This window comes from Pelodiscus sinensis, chromosome 25 (assembly GCF_052426305.1).
Source record: "Pelodiscus sinensis isolate ZL-2025 chromosome 25, ASM5242630v1, whole genome shotgun sequence".
Classification (NCBI taxonomy): Eukaryota; Metazoa; Chordata; order Testudines; family Trionychidae; genus Pelodiscus; species Pelodiscus sinensis.
In genome coordinates this window covers 21,816,806-21,830,701 of record NC_143076.1, presented here as the reverse complement: position 1 = coordinate 21,830,701, position 13,896 = coordinate 21,816,806, and the positions used below count along the sequence as shown (strand labels likewise).

Sequence of the window (13,896 nt, the reverse complement as noted above, 5' to 3'; positions counted from 1 at the left end):
AGGAAAGTTAGTTCAAACTAACATCCGTTAGTTCGAACTAACTTTGTAGTGTAAACATACCCTTACCTACTAATGGTTCTTATCTGCCTCTTTTGACTAACCAGTCTTTAGGTGCTTATAGACTATTTGTTTTTCCTGTTACATTCCAGCTCAGCTTTCCCCTTGATAAAACGGGAGTTAGCCCAAAGCAGATACAATCGAAGTCAGTCGAGAGATCGCTGGGCGGGAAGGGCACCAGCAACTCGCACACAGGAGCCCAACAGCCTGTCGGGTAGCGACGGGTTTTATCCGCGCCCTTTCACCTCTAGCTCGGGGTCAAGTCGTGCGACCCCGCCCCCTACGGCCTAGAACGCCTGTCACACCCGCACGTCACCGTCCCAGGAAGGCTCCAATCAGAAGACGATGACGCACAGTTAAGAACGAGGGCAAGGCTACAAAGTGACGCTTGCGGGAGCCATCTTTGATGTGGGTAACAGGCGTTCGGGCAGTTGGTAGCGCGCGATTTAAATTAATCCCGAATGTGGCACTGAACTCGGACAGTGCTCTCACTCTAAACCCAAACCCAGTTGAGGGACTGATGAGCTAACCCCCAAAGCCGCGTGGGGACGCCCCTGCTAGAGTCAGAACACGGAAGGGGCATTTGTTAGTTCCCTTGCCAGTGTCAAATATGGCGGACGGGTACGCGGCGACAGCGCGCAGCAAGAGGGCCGGGGTTGGTGTCACGTTATATAGAGTCCGACTGGAAACATCTTCAGGGAAGTGAAGCCCCTGAAAGAATAAAGCTTCCGGGTTTGTTTTTTAACTCAAGCGGAAAGGGGAAGAGGCTCTGTCTTTGGATGTGGTTCCATTAACCCCCGCGCCTCGTCTGGGCAGCGTCGCGCCCCTGCGGCTGCGGAGACCATTGCATTTCGGTTTGCGAGCAGCCATGAGAGGCAGCGGCCGCATTCAGAATCCGACTTGAACGAGCTGGTCCTGGAGTTGTGCGCCCACTTTCCAGCAGTGAACCGTAAACACACGCACTGTACCCAGCGTATAGACATGTACTCGCTGTTAGTGCATTGACCTTAGCCACTCACTCTTGTCATCAGTTTGCTGCTGCTGCTGCTTTTTTCCACCATAAAAGTCCTCTTGTTCCTCGAAAGTATCTCTGCGATGTGGGGTTTACCAGTGATCCCCTTGCTGATTAATTTTTGTGGCGGTCTTTTGGGATTCGTGGCTACCCTGACGCTGATCCCAGCCTTCAAGGATCATTTCATTGCTGCCAAGCTCTTCGGGATAGACTTGAACAAAACTTCTAAACAGCCCATGTGAGTAACAGCTATGATTCGTTAAATTGTATTATGTGGTAATCTTGGTAGTTACAAGCTTGCTTAACATTTTTAAACGACTAAAATAAAGAGCAAGCATAATCTGATTAAAGTATGGGGAAAAGGAATTTATTTTAATGTATGATCTTCCACACATCTCTGCTTCTGTCCTTCCATTTAAATAATTTCTGTACTTCACAGGGTTGTGGTGAGACTTGACCACAATAAAATACCTTGAAATTATTTGCTGGATGTTGCCAGAGCAATCCGGATATTATTTATTAAGTGATATTTGGGTCCTTCTGTTTCCTGGTAACAATGTTCCTGCATGTCAGAAGTAGGTCCTGCTTTGTAAAGGGTACTTCTCTCAAATCTAGCAAATAGTTTCATACCATTATGTGAAATCCTCCATTTTATATTCAGAAGCAAGAGTGATTATCTTATGTTTCTATGTTGATGTCTTCTCTTTAAGTGTTCTGTGAACATAAACCAATATAGGCACCACATTGGGCTTGTGTACTCTTAAACAACTACAGCTGTAGTTACAGGGCTCCAGTGAAGATGCTGCTTATGCCAATGAGCTTATGTTCTTGCTCTGGCCCTCTGATCTTCCTCATTGTGAGAGAGTTTGAATCTGAAGCTGAACCCAATGGCTGTGTCTAGACTGGCCAGTTTTTCCGGAAAATCAGCAGCTTTTCTGGAAAAACTTGCCAGCTGTCTACACTGGCCGCTTGAATTTCCGCAAAAGCACTGACTTCTCACTGTAAGAAATCAGTGCTTTTTGCTGCTCCTGTTCGGGCAAAAGTCTTTTTCCGAAAGACTTTTGCGCAAAAGGGCCAGTGTAGACAGCAGAGATTTCTTTTCCACAAAAAAGCCCCGATCGCGAAAATGGCAATCAGGGCTTTTTTGCGGAAAAGCGCGTCTAGATTGGCCACGGACGCTTTTCCGCAAAAAGTGCTTTTGCGGAAAAGCGTCCTGCCAATCTAGACGCTCTTTTCCGAAAATACTTTTAACGGAAAACTTTTCAGTTAAAAGCATTTGTGGAAAATCATGCCAGTGTAGACGTAGCCAATCTGTGTTTATAATCTTATATGTTTTACTGTCACAAGCTGCTTGGCTAAGCATCAGTGAGGACACTGGCATTTGCCAAGATAATTTATTTTCTAATCTTTAGGCTAAAAGTTTGTTGTGAGGTTTAACAACTGTGCTGCTGTTGGATATCAGGACTTTTGGACTTAAAACATTGCCCTGTTGTAACATTCCAATGGAACAGCAGTGAGAAAGCTGCAGCAGCACTGCTGCTGTACAGGACTAGCAATGGGCATACATTTTTTTTCTTTTTAAATCCCTCTCCCCTTTCTGTGTTTCAGTCCTGAATCCCAAGGTGTGATCAGTGGGGCTGTGTTCTTGATCATCCTTTTCTGCTTTATTCCTGTGCCATTTCTGAGTTGTTTTGTAGAGGAGCAGTGCAAGGCATTTCCACATCATGAGGTGAGTGCCCCCCTTCCGATGCTCTTTAAAGTTTGTATAGCTCTTCTCCCGTAGGGTGAGAGCCTGCAAGCCTCAATGAGGATAGCTTGTGTATCGTTAAGACTTGGGGTGAAATATTCATTGTGTTGGGGGTCTTCAAATGCATCCTCTCTCAAAGCCAAATGTGATTTCCTGTGGTAGGAGGACTGGTGGCTATGTAATAACCATGGTCCTATCATCTCTCTTTCTTGTAGTTTGTGGAGTTCATTGGCTCCCTTCTTGCCATCTGCTGCATGATCTTCCTGGGCTTTGCAGATGATGTTCTGAACCTGCGCTGGCGACACAAGCTTCTACTGCCTACCATGGCCTCCCTTCCTCTGCTTATGGTCTACTTCACTAACTTTGGGAACACCACTATTGTGGTGCCCAAGCCCTTCCGGGTGTTGTTGGGGATGCACTTGGATCTGGGTGAGTGATGGAGCATAAGAAGATCATCAGCTTAAAACTAGCCACAAGAATAAAAAGGTGATCCAAAGCCACAGCTCCGGAGGGTAGCAGGTCACAATTTGTGCACAGTTGTGGGTTTCCTCCCAATGCAGATTTGTGACATAGATTGTGGTACCAGAGAACTGAGTTGATAGCCTTCTTAAGTTACTAGTTCAACAATTTATCATTTTCTCAGCTTTGTCCAGAGAAGCACTCCACGCTTTTACAGCATCAGGCTCTAAGCTCATGGAGAACCCAGTGCTTTTTGTGTTTTAATGTGGATCACAAATTGACCAAAGCACAGAACTAGAAATCTGTAGACCAGGATTCTATTCCCAACTCTGCCATTGACTTGTTTCTGTGACCTCTACCCCTTGCTTCTGTTTCCACATCTGTGTTTGGTGCATGTGTGTATACAATACCAATTTCTTGGGTGTGGGAGATGTTTTTTATTAAACTATTATGAAATGTGCTGGAATCATTAAGGCAAAGTAAAACTTGAATGCGAAGGCCCTTTGCTCTGTCTAATCTGCAGGAATCCTGTACTATGTGTACATGGGCATGCTAGCAGTGTTTTGCACCAATGCCATCAACATTCTTGCTGGAATTAATGGGCTTGAGGCAGGACAGGCTCTTGTGATAGCTGCTTCCATCATCACATTCAATGTTGTTGAATTAAATGGTAAGGAAAATGCAAGTATCTTTTTGGGACTCTGATTTAGTACAGATATCCAAGGGAGCTAGGTGCCTATACTTGGAAATGTTTGAAAAAGTCTAGAAAGATTAGCAGATCTTCAGATAAGGACAATGCTTACATACCAAATGGAGCCATGATACTATTTTCTGGTCCAGTATATTAGGAAAGACTTCAAGAGGGTTACACCAAGATACCTTCTTGACAGGCACTGTATGCAAACCTAAGATAGACAGATCCACACCCTGGAACTAGGACATACTTTTGGTTCACTGTGGTTGATGCTGATTTGTCAATAATTTTGTTCTGTCTTGCCTACAGGAGATTATAGAGATGATCACATTTTTTCTCTCTACTTCATGATTCCTTTTTTCTTTACTACTCTGGGACTGCTTTACCACAACTGGTAAGAGACTGCATGAAATAAATAAGCATTCAGAGCATCATAAAGCTTCCTATCCTACACTTAGGAAACAAAATGAAACATTCATATGTTCTTAAATAGAACAATGGAGGGCTGGTCAAAGTATTTTGCATTCTGGCTGGAGCACTGGTTCAGCAGAAGCTTTTGACTGCACTAGAGAACTACATTCTAGGTTCTGTGATTTGATCACAAGACAATCTGTCTTCCCACCCCCTACTCCAGGGTTACTCAACTGTGGAAACCCCAGGGGCCACAATGCTACTCACAGCACAAGCCAAGGCCCGCAACTTAAGTGTGGTTGCATATACATGCAAATAGCTTCTTTCACACAATGCCCCGGTGCTCCCAGCACCTCCTCCCGGGGGGCTAGAAACACTGATACCCTGTTCCCGTCTGTTCCAGCCATCCTGTCTGCTTGCGTCTTTCAATGCTCACTCCGCCTGGGTGATGCTTCACCATTGTGGAGCATGATCCCAGTGGATGCCATGTTCAAAGGATCCCACCCATGGGCCGTGTGTAGAGTCCCATGTAAACCCAAACTGCACTGTGGGTCGCATGAGGTCAGTGGGCTGCATGTTGAGTAGTCCTGCCTTACTCACTAATAACCTCTCCAACAAATATCTTGGTTTCTAGATTTAAAAGCTTGAAGTAAGATCCCTAGACTTGATCTTCAACACTAATACTATGTCCTATCCCCATTTTTTCTGTGGGTTGCAGGTATCCATCCAGTGTGTTTGTAGGAGACACCTTTTGCTATTTTGCTGGTATGACATTTGCTGTGGTGGGGATCCTGGGACACTTCAGTAAGACAATGCTGCTCTTTTTCATTCCACAAGTGCTCAACTTCCTCTACTCATTGCCTCAGCTCTTCCACATCATTCCTTGTCCCCGTCATCGGCTACCCAGGTAACAAGCGTGTAAGTGACTATGAGATGCAATGTAGTTGGAACAAAGAGATGCTTTTAGCTTTGACTTTGTGTTAGGCCTTAAACAGGTGTGGGTATGTCTGCAGTTTCCCTACAGGATAAAATACATACCTCATCTGCTGTGACAGGAAGAATGAAAAGTGACACATACATCTCAGGCATCTTCTAGAGACAAGGGCTTTACTAGGACAGTGTGGAAATTTCACATTGCAACAACTGCCCTCTTGCCCAAGGATGGGACGAAACAGTGGACCTAGAAATATTGCGATTGCCATGAATTTACGGTTCTGGTGTTTCTCCATAACATTTAAACTTACCAAGAAACCTTTCCTGTTGCAAACAGCTGGGTGTAAAAGAGAGGAGCTGCTGCCCTGTAAATTGAGCCCAACAGAAAACTGTCTCCTGCCAAACAGCAATAATAATGTCCTGGGAACTGGCATCATACTAGAACAGGCCTGGGCAAAATATGGCCTGTGGAGACCGGCAGGCTCCCCTGCTTGCCCAAGAGCCCTGCACCCCGCTCAGAAACACAGCTATGGGGTGCTTTCTCTTTGAGTCCAGATGGGAGGGGGGGAGATTCAGCCGCTGCTCCCACCCCCAGCACAATCCTATTGGCCAGTTTCTGGACAGACACTGGCCAATGGGAGCTGTTTGTTTGAATAACAGGCAGTCCCAAAGGACAACCCTCCTGCTCACACTCAAGCACATGGCCGAGTAGGCAAAAACACTTTAAGCTCTGTAAGTCTTTAGCTCTGCAGGCAGGCTGGCATGTCATCTGGGGAGAACCTGCCTCTGGCACCTCAGCCTCTCCCTTCCCCAACCACTCCTGCCCCGCTACTCCACATGAACCCATACTCCCTCCCAGATCTGGCACCCTAATCTCTTGCCTGAGATCACAGTCCCCTCCTACCCTAGGTCACAACTACCTGATTCACCCAAACTCCCTTCCAGACTCCATTCTTCCTCCTGCACTCCAATCCTTTACCCCAAGCTCCCTTCTGTACCCAACCTCCTTCCCAGACCCCACTTCTCCTCCATTAATACCATGGAAGAGTACAGCTCTTGGCTGCTTTCCAAAATCTTGGGAGCGGCCCCCCATCACAAGTTATTGCATACCCAGTCCTAGAAAGAAAGTGTGAACTGCAGAGTCCTGATTGTAAGAGCCCTAAAAATCTACAGCTATCTGCTTTATATATGTGTGTGGGTATCCAGATTTGTGAATGTGGAGGCAAATATCTGCAGCTCATTTTTATGGACACAGATGCAAATTTTATATCCACGCAGGGGTCTAATGATGGGACCTTTTAGTACTATGAAAGCTTAATACAGACTAGGGATATAAAGAAGTCAAGTATACAATGAACAGATAAGCCTAGGCTCATTGGTAATCTTCTTTACTATTTGCATTTCTGCCCCCCCCTCCCCCCCCGCTTGCTGTCTTGTATCAGGGGGTGAGGAGGGAAACAGGAGCCAATGCTAGGAGGGAGCTGGCTTAAAAGCTGGTTTTCACCGCAGCACTGGCTATGCGGTGCTGCCCTCCCCCTCTTCCCCTCCTCTCCCATTTCTGCCTTTATTAGACATACCAGTGTGGGGTGAAGAGGGCAGGGGAGGCTGCTGTGAAGTAGTCTGCTCGTTGCAGGCCCAGGTTCTGAGCTCCCTACGCCTCTGTCTGTGGTAAGCCTGGATCCATTGTGGACAGGGGCTGCTGCCGGGCCAGCTTCTTTTCAGGGCCAACCCAGGCTGCCGTGGACAGAAGCTGCTTCCTGGCTGCCTTTCTTCCTCCTCTTCCCACCCTCCAGCAGCCTCTGTGTGCGGGGAGTTTGGACCCTTGCAGACAGGGCTGCTGCCACTCCGTGGCTCCCCTTGTGGACTGGCTCCTGCCTGGCACCCCATGCTGCTGCCTTTTATACAGAGGCAGCAGTGCAGAATGTTAGAGTGCTCCCCAGGAGTGCACCCCAATAATCTTGCCCAGTCTTCTCATTCCCACACACCCCTTTGTAAGTAGACATAGAAATATTTTAAATTAACTCCTGTGTTACTTACAGAGGTTGGTCATTTGCAGAAGTACCATGATGTACTGTAGTTTGTTTGACAAAGGGACCTTGTCGGCATATCACTCAGTAAAGTATTTAGCAGAGCAAACTGGCCCCGCCCCTGGGGCCTATAGAATAGTTGAGTAACTGCATGAATTCCTATTGTTTACTTAACTGTTGAATTAACCAGTATCTAACATCCCTAATGCAGACCAAGTCTGTGTGTGTGATGTAAAATCCGCCATACTGAGTGATCTACTCACAGTGCAGCTGTCCCTAATATGTTTGGGTGATGCTTTGTAGATGGAGTTAGAACCGTGTTAACAAATAATGTTATAGCCCTGTAAAGAGCAGAGTTGAAACACTGTTCCTTAGTAGTGTTATAAAACACAGGGAAGAGTGAAGTGTTTATGCCATCTCTAAGGTTCTGTTATCAGTTCTATGCTACACGAACTGTCAATTTTCTATGTGTGGGAATTTCTATGTTGCCTTGAAATTGCCACAACTTTCTGCAACCCAACTGACTGCCCCTCACACTACCCACAAAACATTCTTCTGGCCCCTGCCTTATTTGAGTGGCTACACATCTGAGACTCCTATTGGACTACTATGGCTACATCAACACTGCTGGCTTCTTGCGCAAGAACAGCTGTTCTTGCGCAAAAACTTGTGGAGCATCTACACTGCACACACGTTCTTGCACAAGTACATTTACAGTAAAGTGTCGGAACACAGGGCTCCTTGCGCAAGAGTTATTCCTCTCCTTACGAGGAATAAGCCCTCTTGGGCAAGACCTCTTGCTTTTGCACAAAAGCACATGGTAGCGTGGACGTGCTCTTGCACAAGAATTTTTGTGCAAGAACTCTTGCGCAAAACAGTTCTTGCGCAAGAAGCCTGCAGTGTAGACGTAGTCTACATGTATAGGATTACTCCAGATGTCTGCACCATCCACTCCCCCCCTCCCCCCTTTTATAGAGAGATTTAGCCTCTTTGGTGCAACTGGACTAATATTTCAATGTTCTTTTCAGGCTCAATCCTGGAACAGGGAAGCTGGAAATGAGCTACTCCAAATTCAAAACCAAAAGTCTTTCAGCACTGGGAAAGTATATTCTAAAGGTAACTTGAGAGATAAGTAAAAATTGTCTTCTGTTATCAACTACACACTCTGTGCCACGGGCACACAGTGCCTAGAGGGAACCACCAGCCGTTTTGAACAGTGAATGATTTTCCGCACTCCTAGGTCCCAATTGGCCTGTGAATGGGGGTGTGCATGAAGTCTTCCACTCCCCACCCAGAGACAGATGGCACCTAGAGGGATCCGCCCCTTTCTGCCCAAGGCTTCCGTCCCTCCTAAGGGGCCAGAGCCAGTCTGCAACCATGAATTAAAATTCATGAAGTGGTGCCCCCATCCAAAGGGGTTATTGCCCACCCCTGCTCTAAGTAGTAAACACATAGGTTGTGTCTACATTGGCAAGATTTTGCTCAAAAGCAGTCGCTTTTGTGCAAAATCTTGCCACCTGTCTACACTGGCTGCGAGTATTTGTGCAAGAACACTGACATTGTAATGTACAAAATCAGTGCTTCTTGTGCAAATACTCTGACGTTCCCACTCAGGGATAAGCCCTCTTGTGCAAGAGGCCAGTGTAGACAGGCAACGTTAATTTCTTGCACAAGAAAGCCCAATGGCTAAAATGGCCATCGGAGCTTTCTTGCGCAAGAGAGCGTCTACACTGGCACGGATGCTTTTGCGCAAAAGCACATGACAGTGTAGACGCAGCCATAATGTATCTAATTAAAGATCGATTAACATACTTCTCTTCCCCAGGTATCAGAAACCTTTCATATAGTGGATGTGAGACAGAAATTAGACGAAGATGAAGAATACACAGAGTGCAACAACATGACGCTCATTAACTTTGTTATAAAGCTTATTGGACCAACCTCAGAGCAAACCCTCACTGTTCTGCTGCTTCTTATCCAGGTCAGGCAAATGCTCCCGCAGACAGGAGGGCCTACTCTACTGTGGATGTAGGTCCACACTAAAATTCTCAGGCACAGGGAACATTTTGATTTCACCCCTTCACTTATCTTTACTTCTTTACTTCCACCATACCAAGTAGCTTGTTAAAGCGGGGGCTGTCTCTCACCTGCCTGAGTTAGCTATGGCTCTGCAATACAGAACCATACTGCTCGGAGAGAATAATCTTGCCCAGTCTTCTCATTCCCACACACCCCTTTGAAAGTAGGCATGGAAATATTTTAAATTAACTTCTGTGTTACTTACAGAGGTTGGTCATATGCAGAAGTACCATGATGTAGTTTGTTTGACAAAGGGATCTTGTCTTTATACTACTCGGTCAAGTATTTAGCACAAATGGATTCCAATGATCTTCCTTATTTTTTTCCTCTGTAGGTAGTGGGCAGCACCATTGCCTTTTTGATCCGGTACCAACTAGTACGCTTGTTCTATGATGTTTGACTGCGCTGCCAGTGGTAAGGGAAACTCCAGCACTTCCTGATCTACCTTTTACTTTTTCAGTTCCCTGCCACATGGCAGCAGGAATCTCGCTCTGTCTCAGAGTCACAGGCCCCCTTCCCAGATGTGAGTAAAGACTCTTACACTGGCCTCTCTCAGCTGAATTTTTTTCTGTGATGGGGTTGGGCAGAGGCCTTTGGTCGGATGCGGGTGTTAATGTTACCTGAGTGTTGTGGACCTGCAGTGTCGTTAAACCAAGGACCAGATGCCAATAGGACGTGAAGTTTCTTACCTGTGGGCAGGGGAAGAGGGCTCCATGTCTATTTGTTCTGTCACTCAAGCAATTGCCCAAAGGGGGAGAGCATCCCACTCACACGTTACAGAATGGGGGTCTGCCCCCGTGGGGCGGGGCAGAATGGATTCACCCTGGATGCTCGCACAGTGGCAGCCCCTGCCAAGGGCCAGTTCACAGGGTGGAACCCTGGACACTGGCAACGAGAATGAGGCTGCTCGGTTCCTTATTAGGCTTTGGGCTCCGTTTGAATTTGGCGCCCTGCCTTCTGATTGGCCTGTTCGGGCAGCCAATAAATGCATACCGTTTGGCCAGCTCCTGAGCCGAACCAATCCGTGAGAGAATCTGAATGACCAGCCAATGGCGGAATGCAGCGTCATCGCGCAGCGGCTATAAAAGAAAGCGCGCGCGGCGGGTGCCGCGGCAGTTGGCTTTGGCAGGCAGTGGCCCTTGCTGACGTGGGAGGTGATCGCTGGGCCGCGTGCGTCCTTTTCCTGCCCCCTTCTGTTCTCGCGCCATGTCCGGCCGCGGCAAGAGCGGCGGCAAGGCCCGGGCCAAGGCTAAGTCCCGCTCGTCGCGCGCCGGCCTGCAGTTCCCCGTGGGGCGCGTGCACCGGCTGCTGCGGCGCGGGCACTACGCCGAGCGCGTGGGCGCGGGCGCGCCGGTCTACCTGGCCGCCGTGCTCGAGTACCTGACGGCGGAGATCCTGGAGCTGGCGGGCAACGCGGCGCGCGACAACAAGAAGACGCGCATCATCCCGCGGCACCTGCAGCTGGCGGTGCGCAACGACGAGGAGCTCAACAAGCTGCTGGGGGGCGTCACCATCGCGCAGGGCGGCGTCCTGCCCAACATCCAGGCCGTGCTGCTGCCCAAGAAAGCGGGCGGCGGGCCCGGCCCGGCCAAGGGCGGCAAGAAGGGCGGCGGGCAGCAGTCGCAGGAGTATTAGCCGCCCCCCCACCCGCCCACCCCAAAGGCCCTTTTCAGGGCCGCCCCAGGCTCAGCGAAAGAGCTGCGGATCCGGGGCGGGTTTCCTGGAGGGGCGGCCCCCTCGCTGCGCCCCGCTAGGCAGGCGTTCCCCGGGCCACGGCCGCGCGCTGCACACCAGGGGAACGAGGCGAGGTCCCCGTGATCTGCCCGGTGCCAGCGCCAGGGGCTTCCGTATTTCTGGGAACTGAGCCGTAACGCTGGTAGGCGGGACGAGCGGGCTCCACGTGCACAGGTTGGGGCCGCGCCCCGAGCGTTGCTTGCGGCCAGGCTGGAGTCCGTCCTGTTACGGGGCCCGGAGAACTGCGAAACGCTGGCACCAGGAAGCAGCTGTGGCACAGACTGTTTAGTTGCCTGGTCCCACGTATCACCGATCTGAGGCTCTACCCGTTTAATGTTAAGGCTGAGAACATCTTGTCTGGGATCAAGCACAACCATCCTAAGTATTGTAAACTACGGAGCCCACGGACTCCACAGTGGGAGACTTTCACTTAGCAGCGATTACACTACTGTATTGGTGTACTCTAAAATGTTACTATTTACTAGTTTCATGCTGCAGTGAAACCAACTTTGATCTGTTGCAAGACAGCAGCTGCACACAGCAGCTTGCTCCACCTACATAATCAAACCAGAGACAATTTGAATTAGTACAAAACTTGTTAGTAAAACATCCAGTATTTCTTTCTGCCATGCCCTTTAATTTGGATACTTCTAAATCTGCTGTAGTAGCCTTTCATTGCTTGTATATCCCTGAAAATGTACTGTGTGTAATAAAAGTGGCCAGCAACAAAAAAATGAATCTTAGTAATTGGTTGTACACAGCACGGAAAAGAGCACTGCTCAAAACTTACATTTTCCTAGTTTGTGCATTGAACTTGAAGGGTGGAGGTTCAATTACATTTTTCCAATGTGAGAAAATGTAATTGTACCTACAAAATTAAATCAAATACACAGTTTGGACAGCTGTCAGGCACAACCCCTGCTATTTGGAGGATTTCAAGGGCATATTTCATGCACATAAGAAATTACATGGCCCTGGAACCAGTTCCACATGAAAGTAAAATAGTTAGTAGGTGTTAGAGATATTTAAACATTGTTTCATTTACAAAACACCATCTCTGCATTTCACAATTTGAAAGGCCTCTACAATACATTCGTACTGGCTTATAAAATGAAGGGGATTAATCACTAGTTGAAATGCATATTCTCTTCCACTATGGAGTTTGCTGCTAAGCTTGGAAGGAAATTAAGTTGATCAAAGAAAATTCATGATAGGTTGCATTTGTAGACACCATTGCTCTGGTTAATTTGGTCTGACAATTTTAAATGAATGCAATTAGTGTTGATTTATAGCAGTGAATAAACATTTATCTAAGCATCATCCATTATAGATTCCTTATGACTGGAAATGCTTTTGGTTAAAAATACAGTGAAGATCACTAATGACCAACTTAGCACCTCCTGTATTCACTTTTACCAGTAATTGAAAGACAAGAAAATGAGGTAACAGGCACCTTCTGTGCTGTAACACTTAAGCATTACTTCCTGACCACAAGATATACAGAATATTATGTCAGTGGGGGAGAGTCTCCAGGACCTGCACTCCTATCCACAGACAGATGTGACTCTCACCAAATAGAACAGAAGGTTTACTGGTTCTCAAAGACATAGCATAGGACTGATAAGACAGGGACCAAGAATAGCCAGTATTATTCCTCTTGGGGAGAAGGAGTCCTAGGTGCTTCCCCCTGCCCTTCCCTGCTCTAAGCCCCTTCTGTCATCGTAACCCAAACCCAAGGCCCTACACCCCAGCCTGCTGTCAGTCCTGCCTCCCCTTTGTCTCCCTTCCCAGCAGCAGTTATCTAGGGTTCTAGAGGTGATCCTGGCAATCACAAACCAGTAAGTCTAACATCGGTACTGGGCAAATTAGTCAAAACAATAGTTAAGAATAAAATTGTTAGGCACATAGAACATAATTTGTTGGACAAAAGTCAACATGGTTTCTGTAAAGGGAAATCCTGTCTTACTAATCTATTAGAGTTCTTTGAAGGGGTTAACAAACATGCGGACAAGGGGGATCCAGTAGATATAGTATACTTGGATTTTCAGAAAGCCTTTGACGAAGTCCCTCACCAAAGGCTCTTGTATAAATTCCATGGCCATGGGAAAAGAGGGAAGGTCCTTTCATGGATTGAGAACTGGTTAAAAGACAGGAAACAAAGGGTAGGAATAAATGGTAAATTTTCAGAATGGAGACAGGTAACTAGTGGTGTCCTCCAAGGGTCAGTCCTGGGACCAATTCTATTCAACTTATTCATAAATGATCTGGAGAAAAGGGGCAAGCAGTGAGGTAGTAAAGTTTGTGGATGGTACTAAACCCGATGGCTGTGTCTACATTGGCACCCTTTTCCGGAAGATCCCTTATTCCTACTTGAAAGTAGGCTTATTTTCCCGCAAGATCCCGTCTAGACTGGCACTTTTCTCCGGCAAAACTCCAAGCCGGAAAAAAGCGGCAGCCATGTTCATGCAAATGCTGCAGGGGATATTTAAATCCCCCGTGGAATTTGCAATTCCGCAGTGTCTCATTAGCATCCCTTTTCCGGAAAGGGGTGCAAATGCAGACACAGCCTTTCAGTTAGTCAAGAGAAACAGACTGAAGAACTTCAAAAAGATCTCACAAAACTGAGTGATTGGGCAACAAAATGGCAAATGTAGTTTAATGTGGATAAGTGTAAAGTAATGCACATTGGAAAAAAATAATCCTAACTATACATATAGGGTGTGTCTAGACTGGCAAGTTTTAA

The 13,896-nt window shown here is 47.2% G+C and overlaps 2 protein-coding genes across 2 annotated transcripts; both read left to right on the top strand.

Annotated features, from left to right (window-relative positions):
• Positions 1–745: 745 nt before the first annotated feature.
• DPAGT1 (dolichyl-phosphate N-acetylglucosaminephosphotransferase 1) lies at positions 746–9,966 on the top strand. The gene is made up of 9 exons (XM_006119720.5): positions 746–1,307; positions 2,678–2,798; positions 3,032–3,245; positions 3,799–3,945; positions 4,279–4,363; positions 5,099–5,287; positions 8,369–8,456; positions 9,166–9,321; positions 9,754–9,966. Exons 1-9 carry the CDS (start codon positions 1,153–1,155, stop codon positions 9,817–9,819), a joined length of 1,221 nt encoding a protein of 406 aa, XP_006119782.1. The 5' UTR covers positions 746–1,152; the 3' UTR covers positions 9,820–9,966.
• Positions 9,967–10,107: 141 nt separating this feature from the next.
• Positions 10,108–11,887, top strand: H2AX (H2A.X variant histone). Its single transcript, XM_075909400.2, has one exon. It carries the CDS (start codon positions 10,626–10,628, stop codon positions 11,052–11,054), a length of 429 nt encoding a protein of 142 aa, XP_075765515.1. The 5' UTR covers positions 10,108–10,625; the 3' UTR covers positions 11,055–11,887.
• The last annotated feature ends 2,009 nt before the right edge of the window (positions 11,888–13,896 follow it).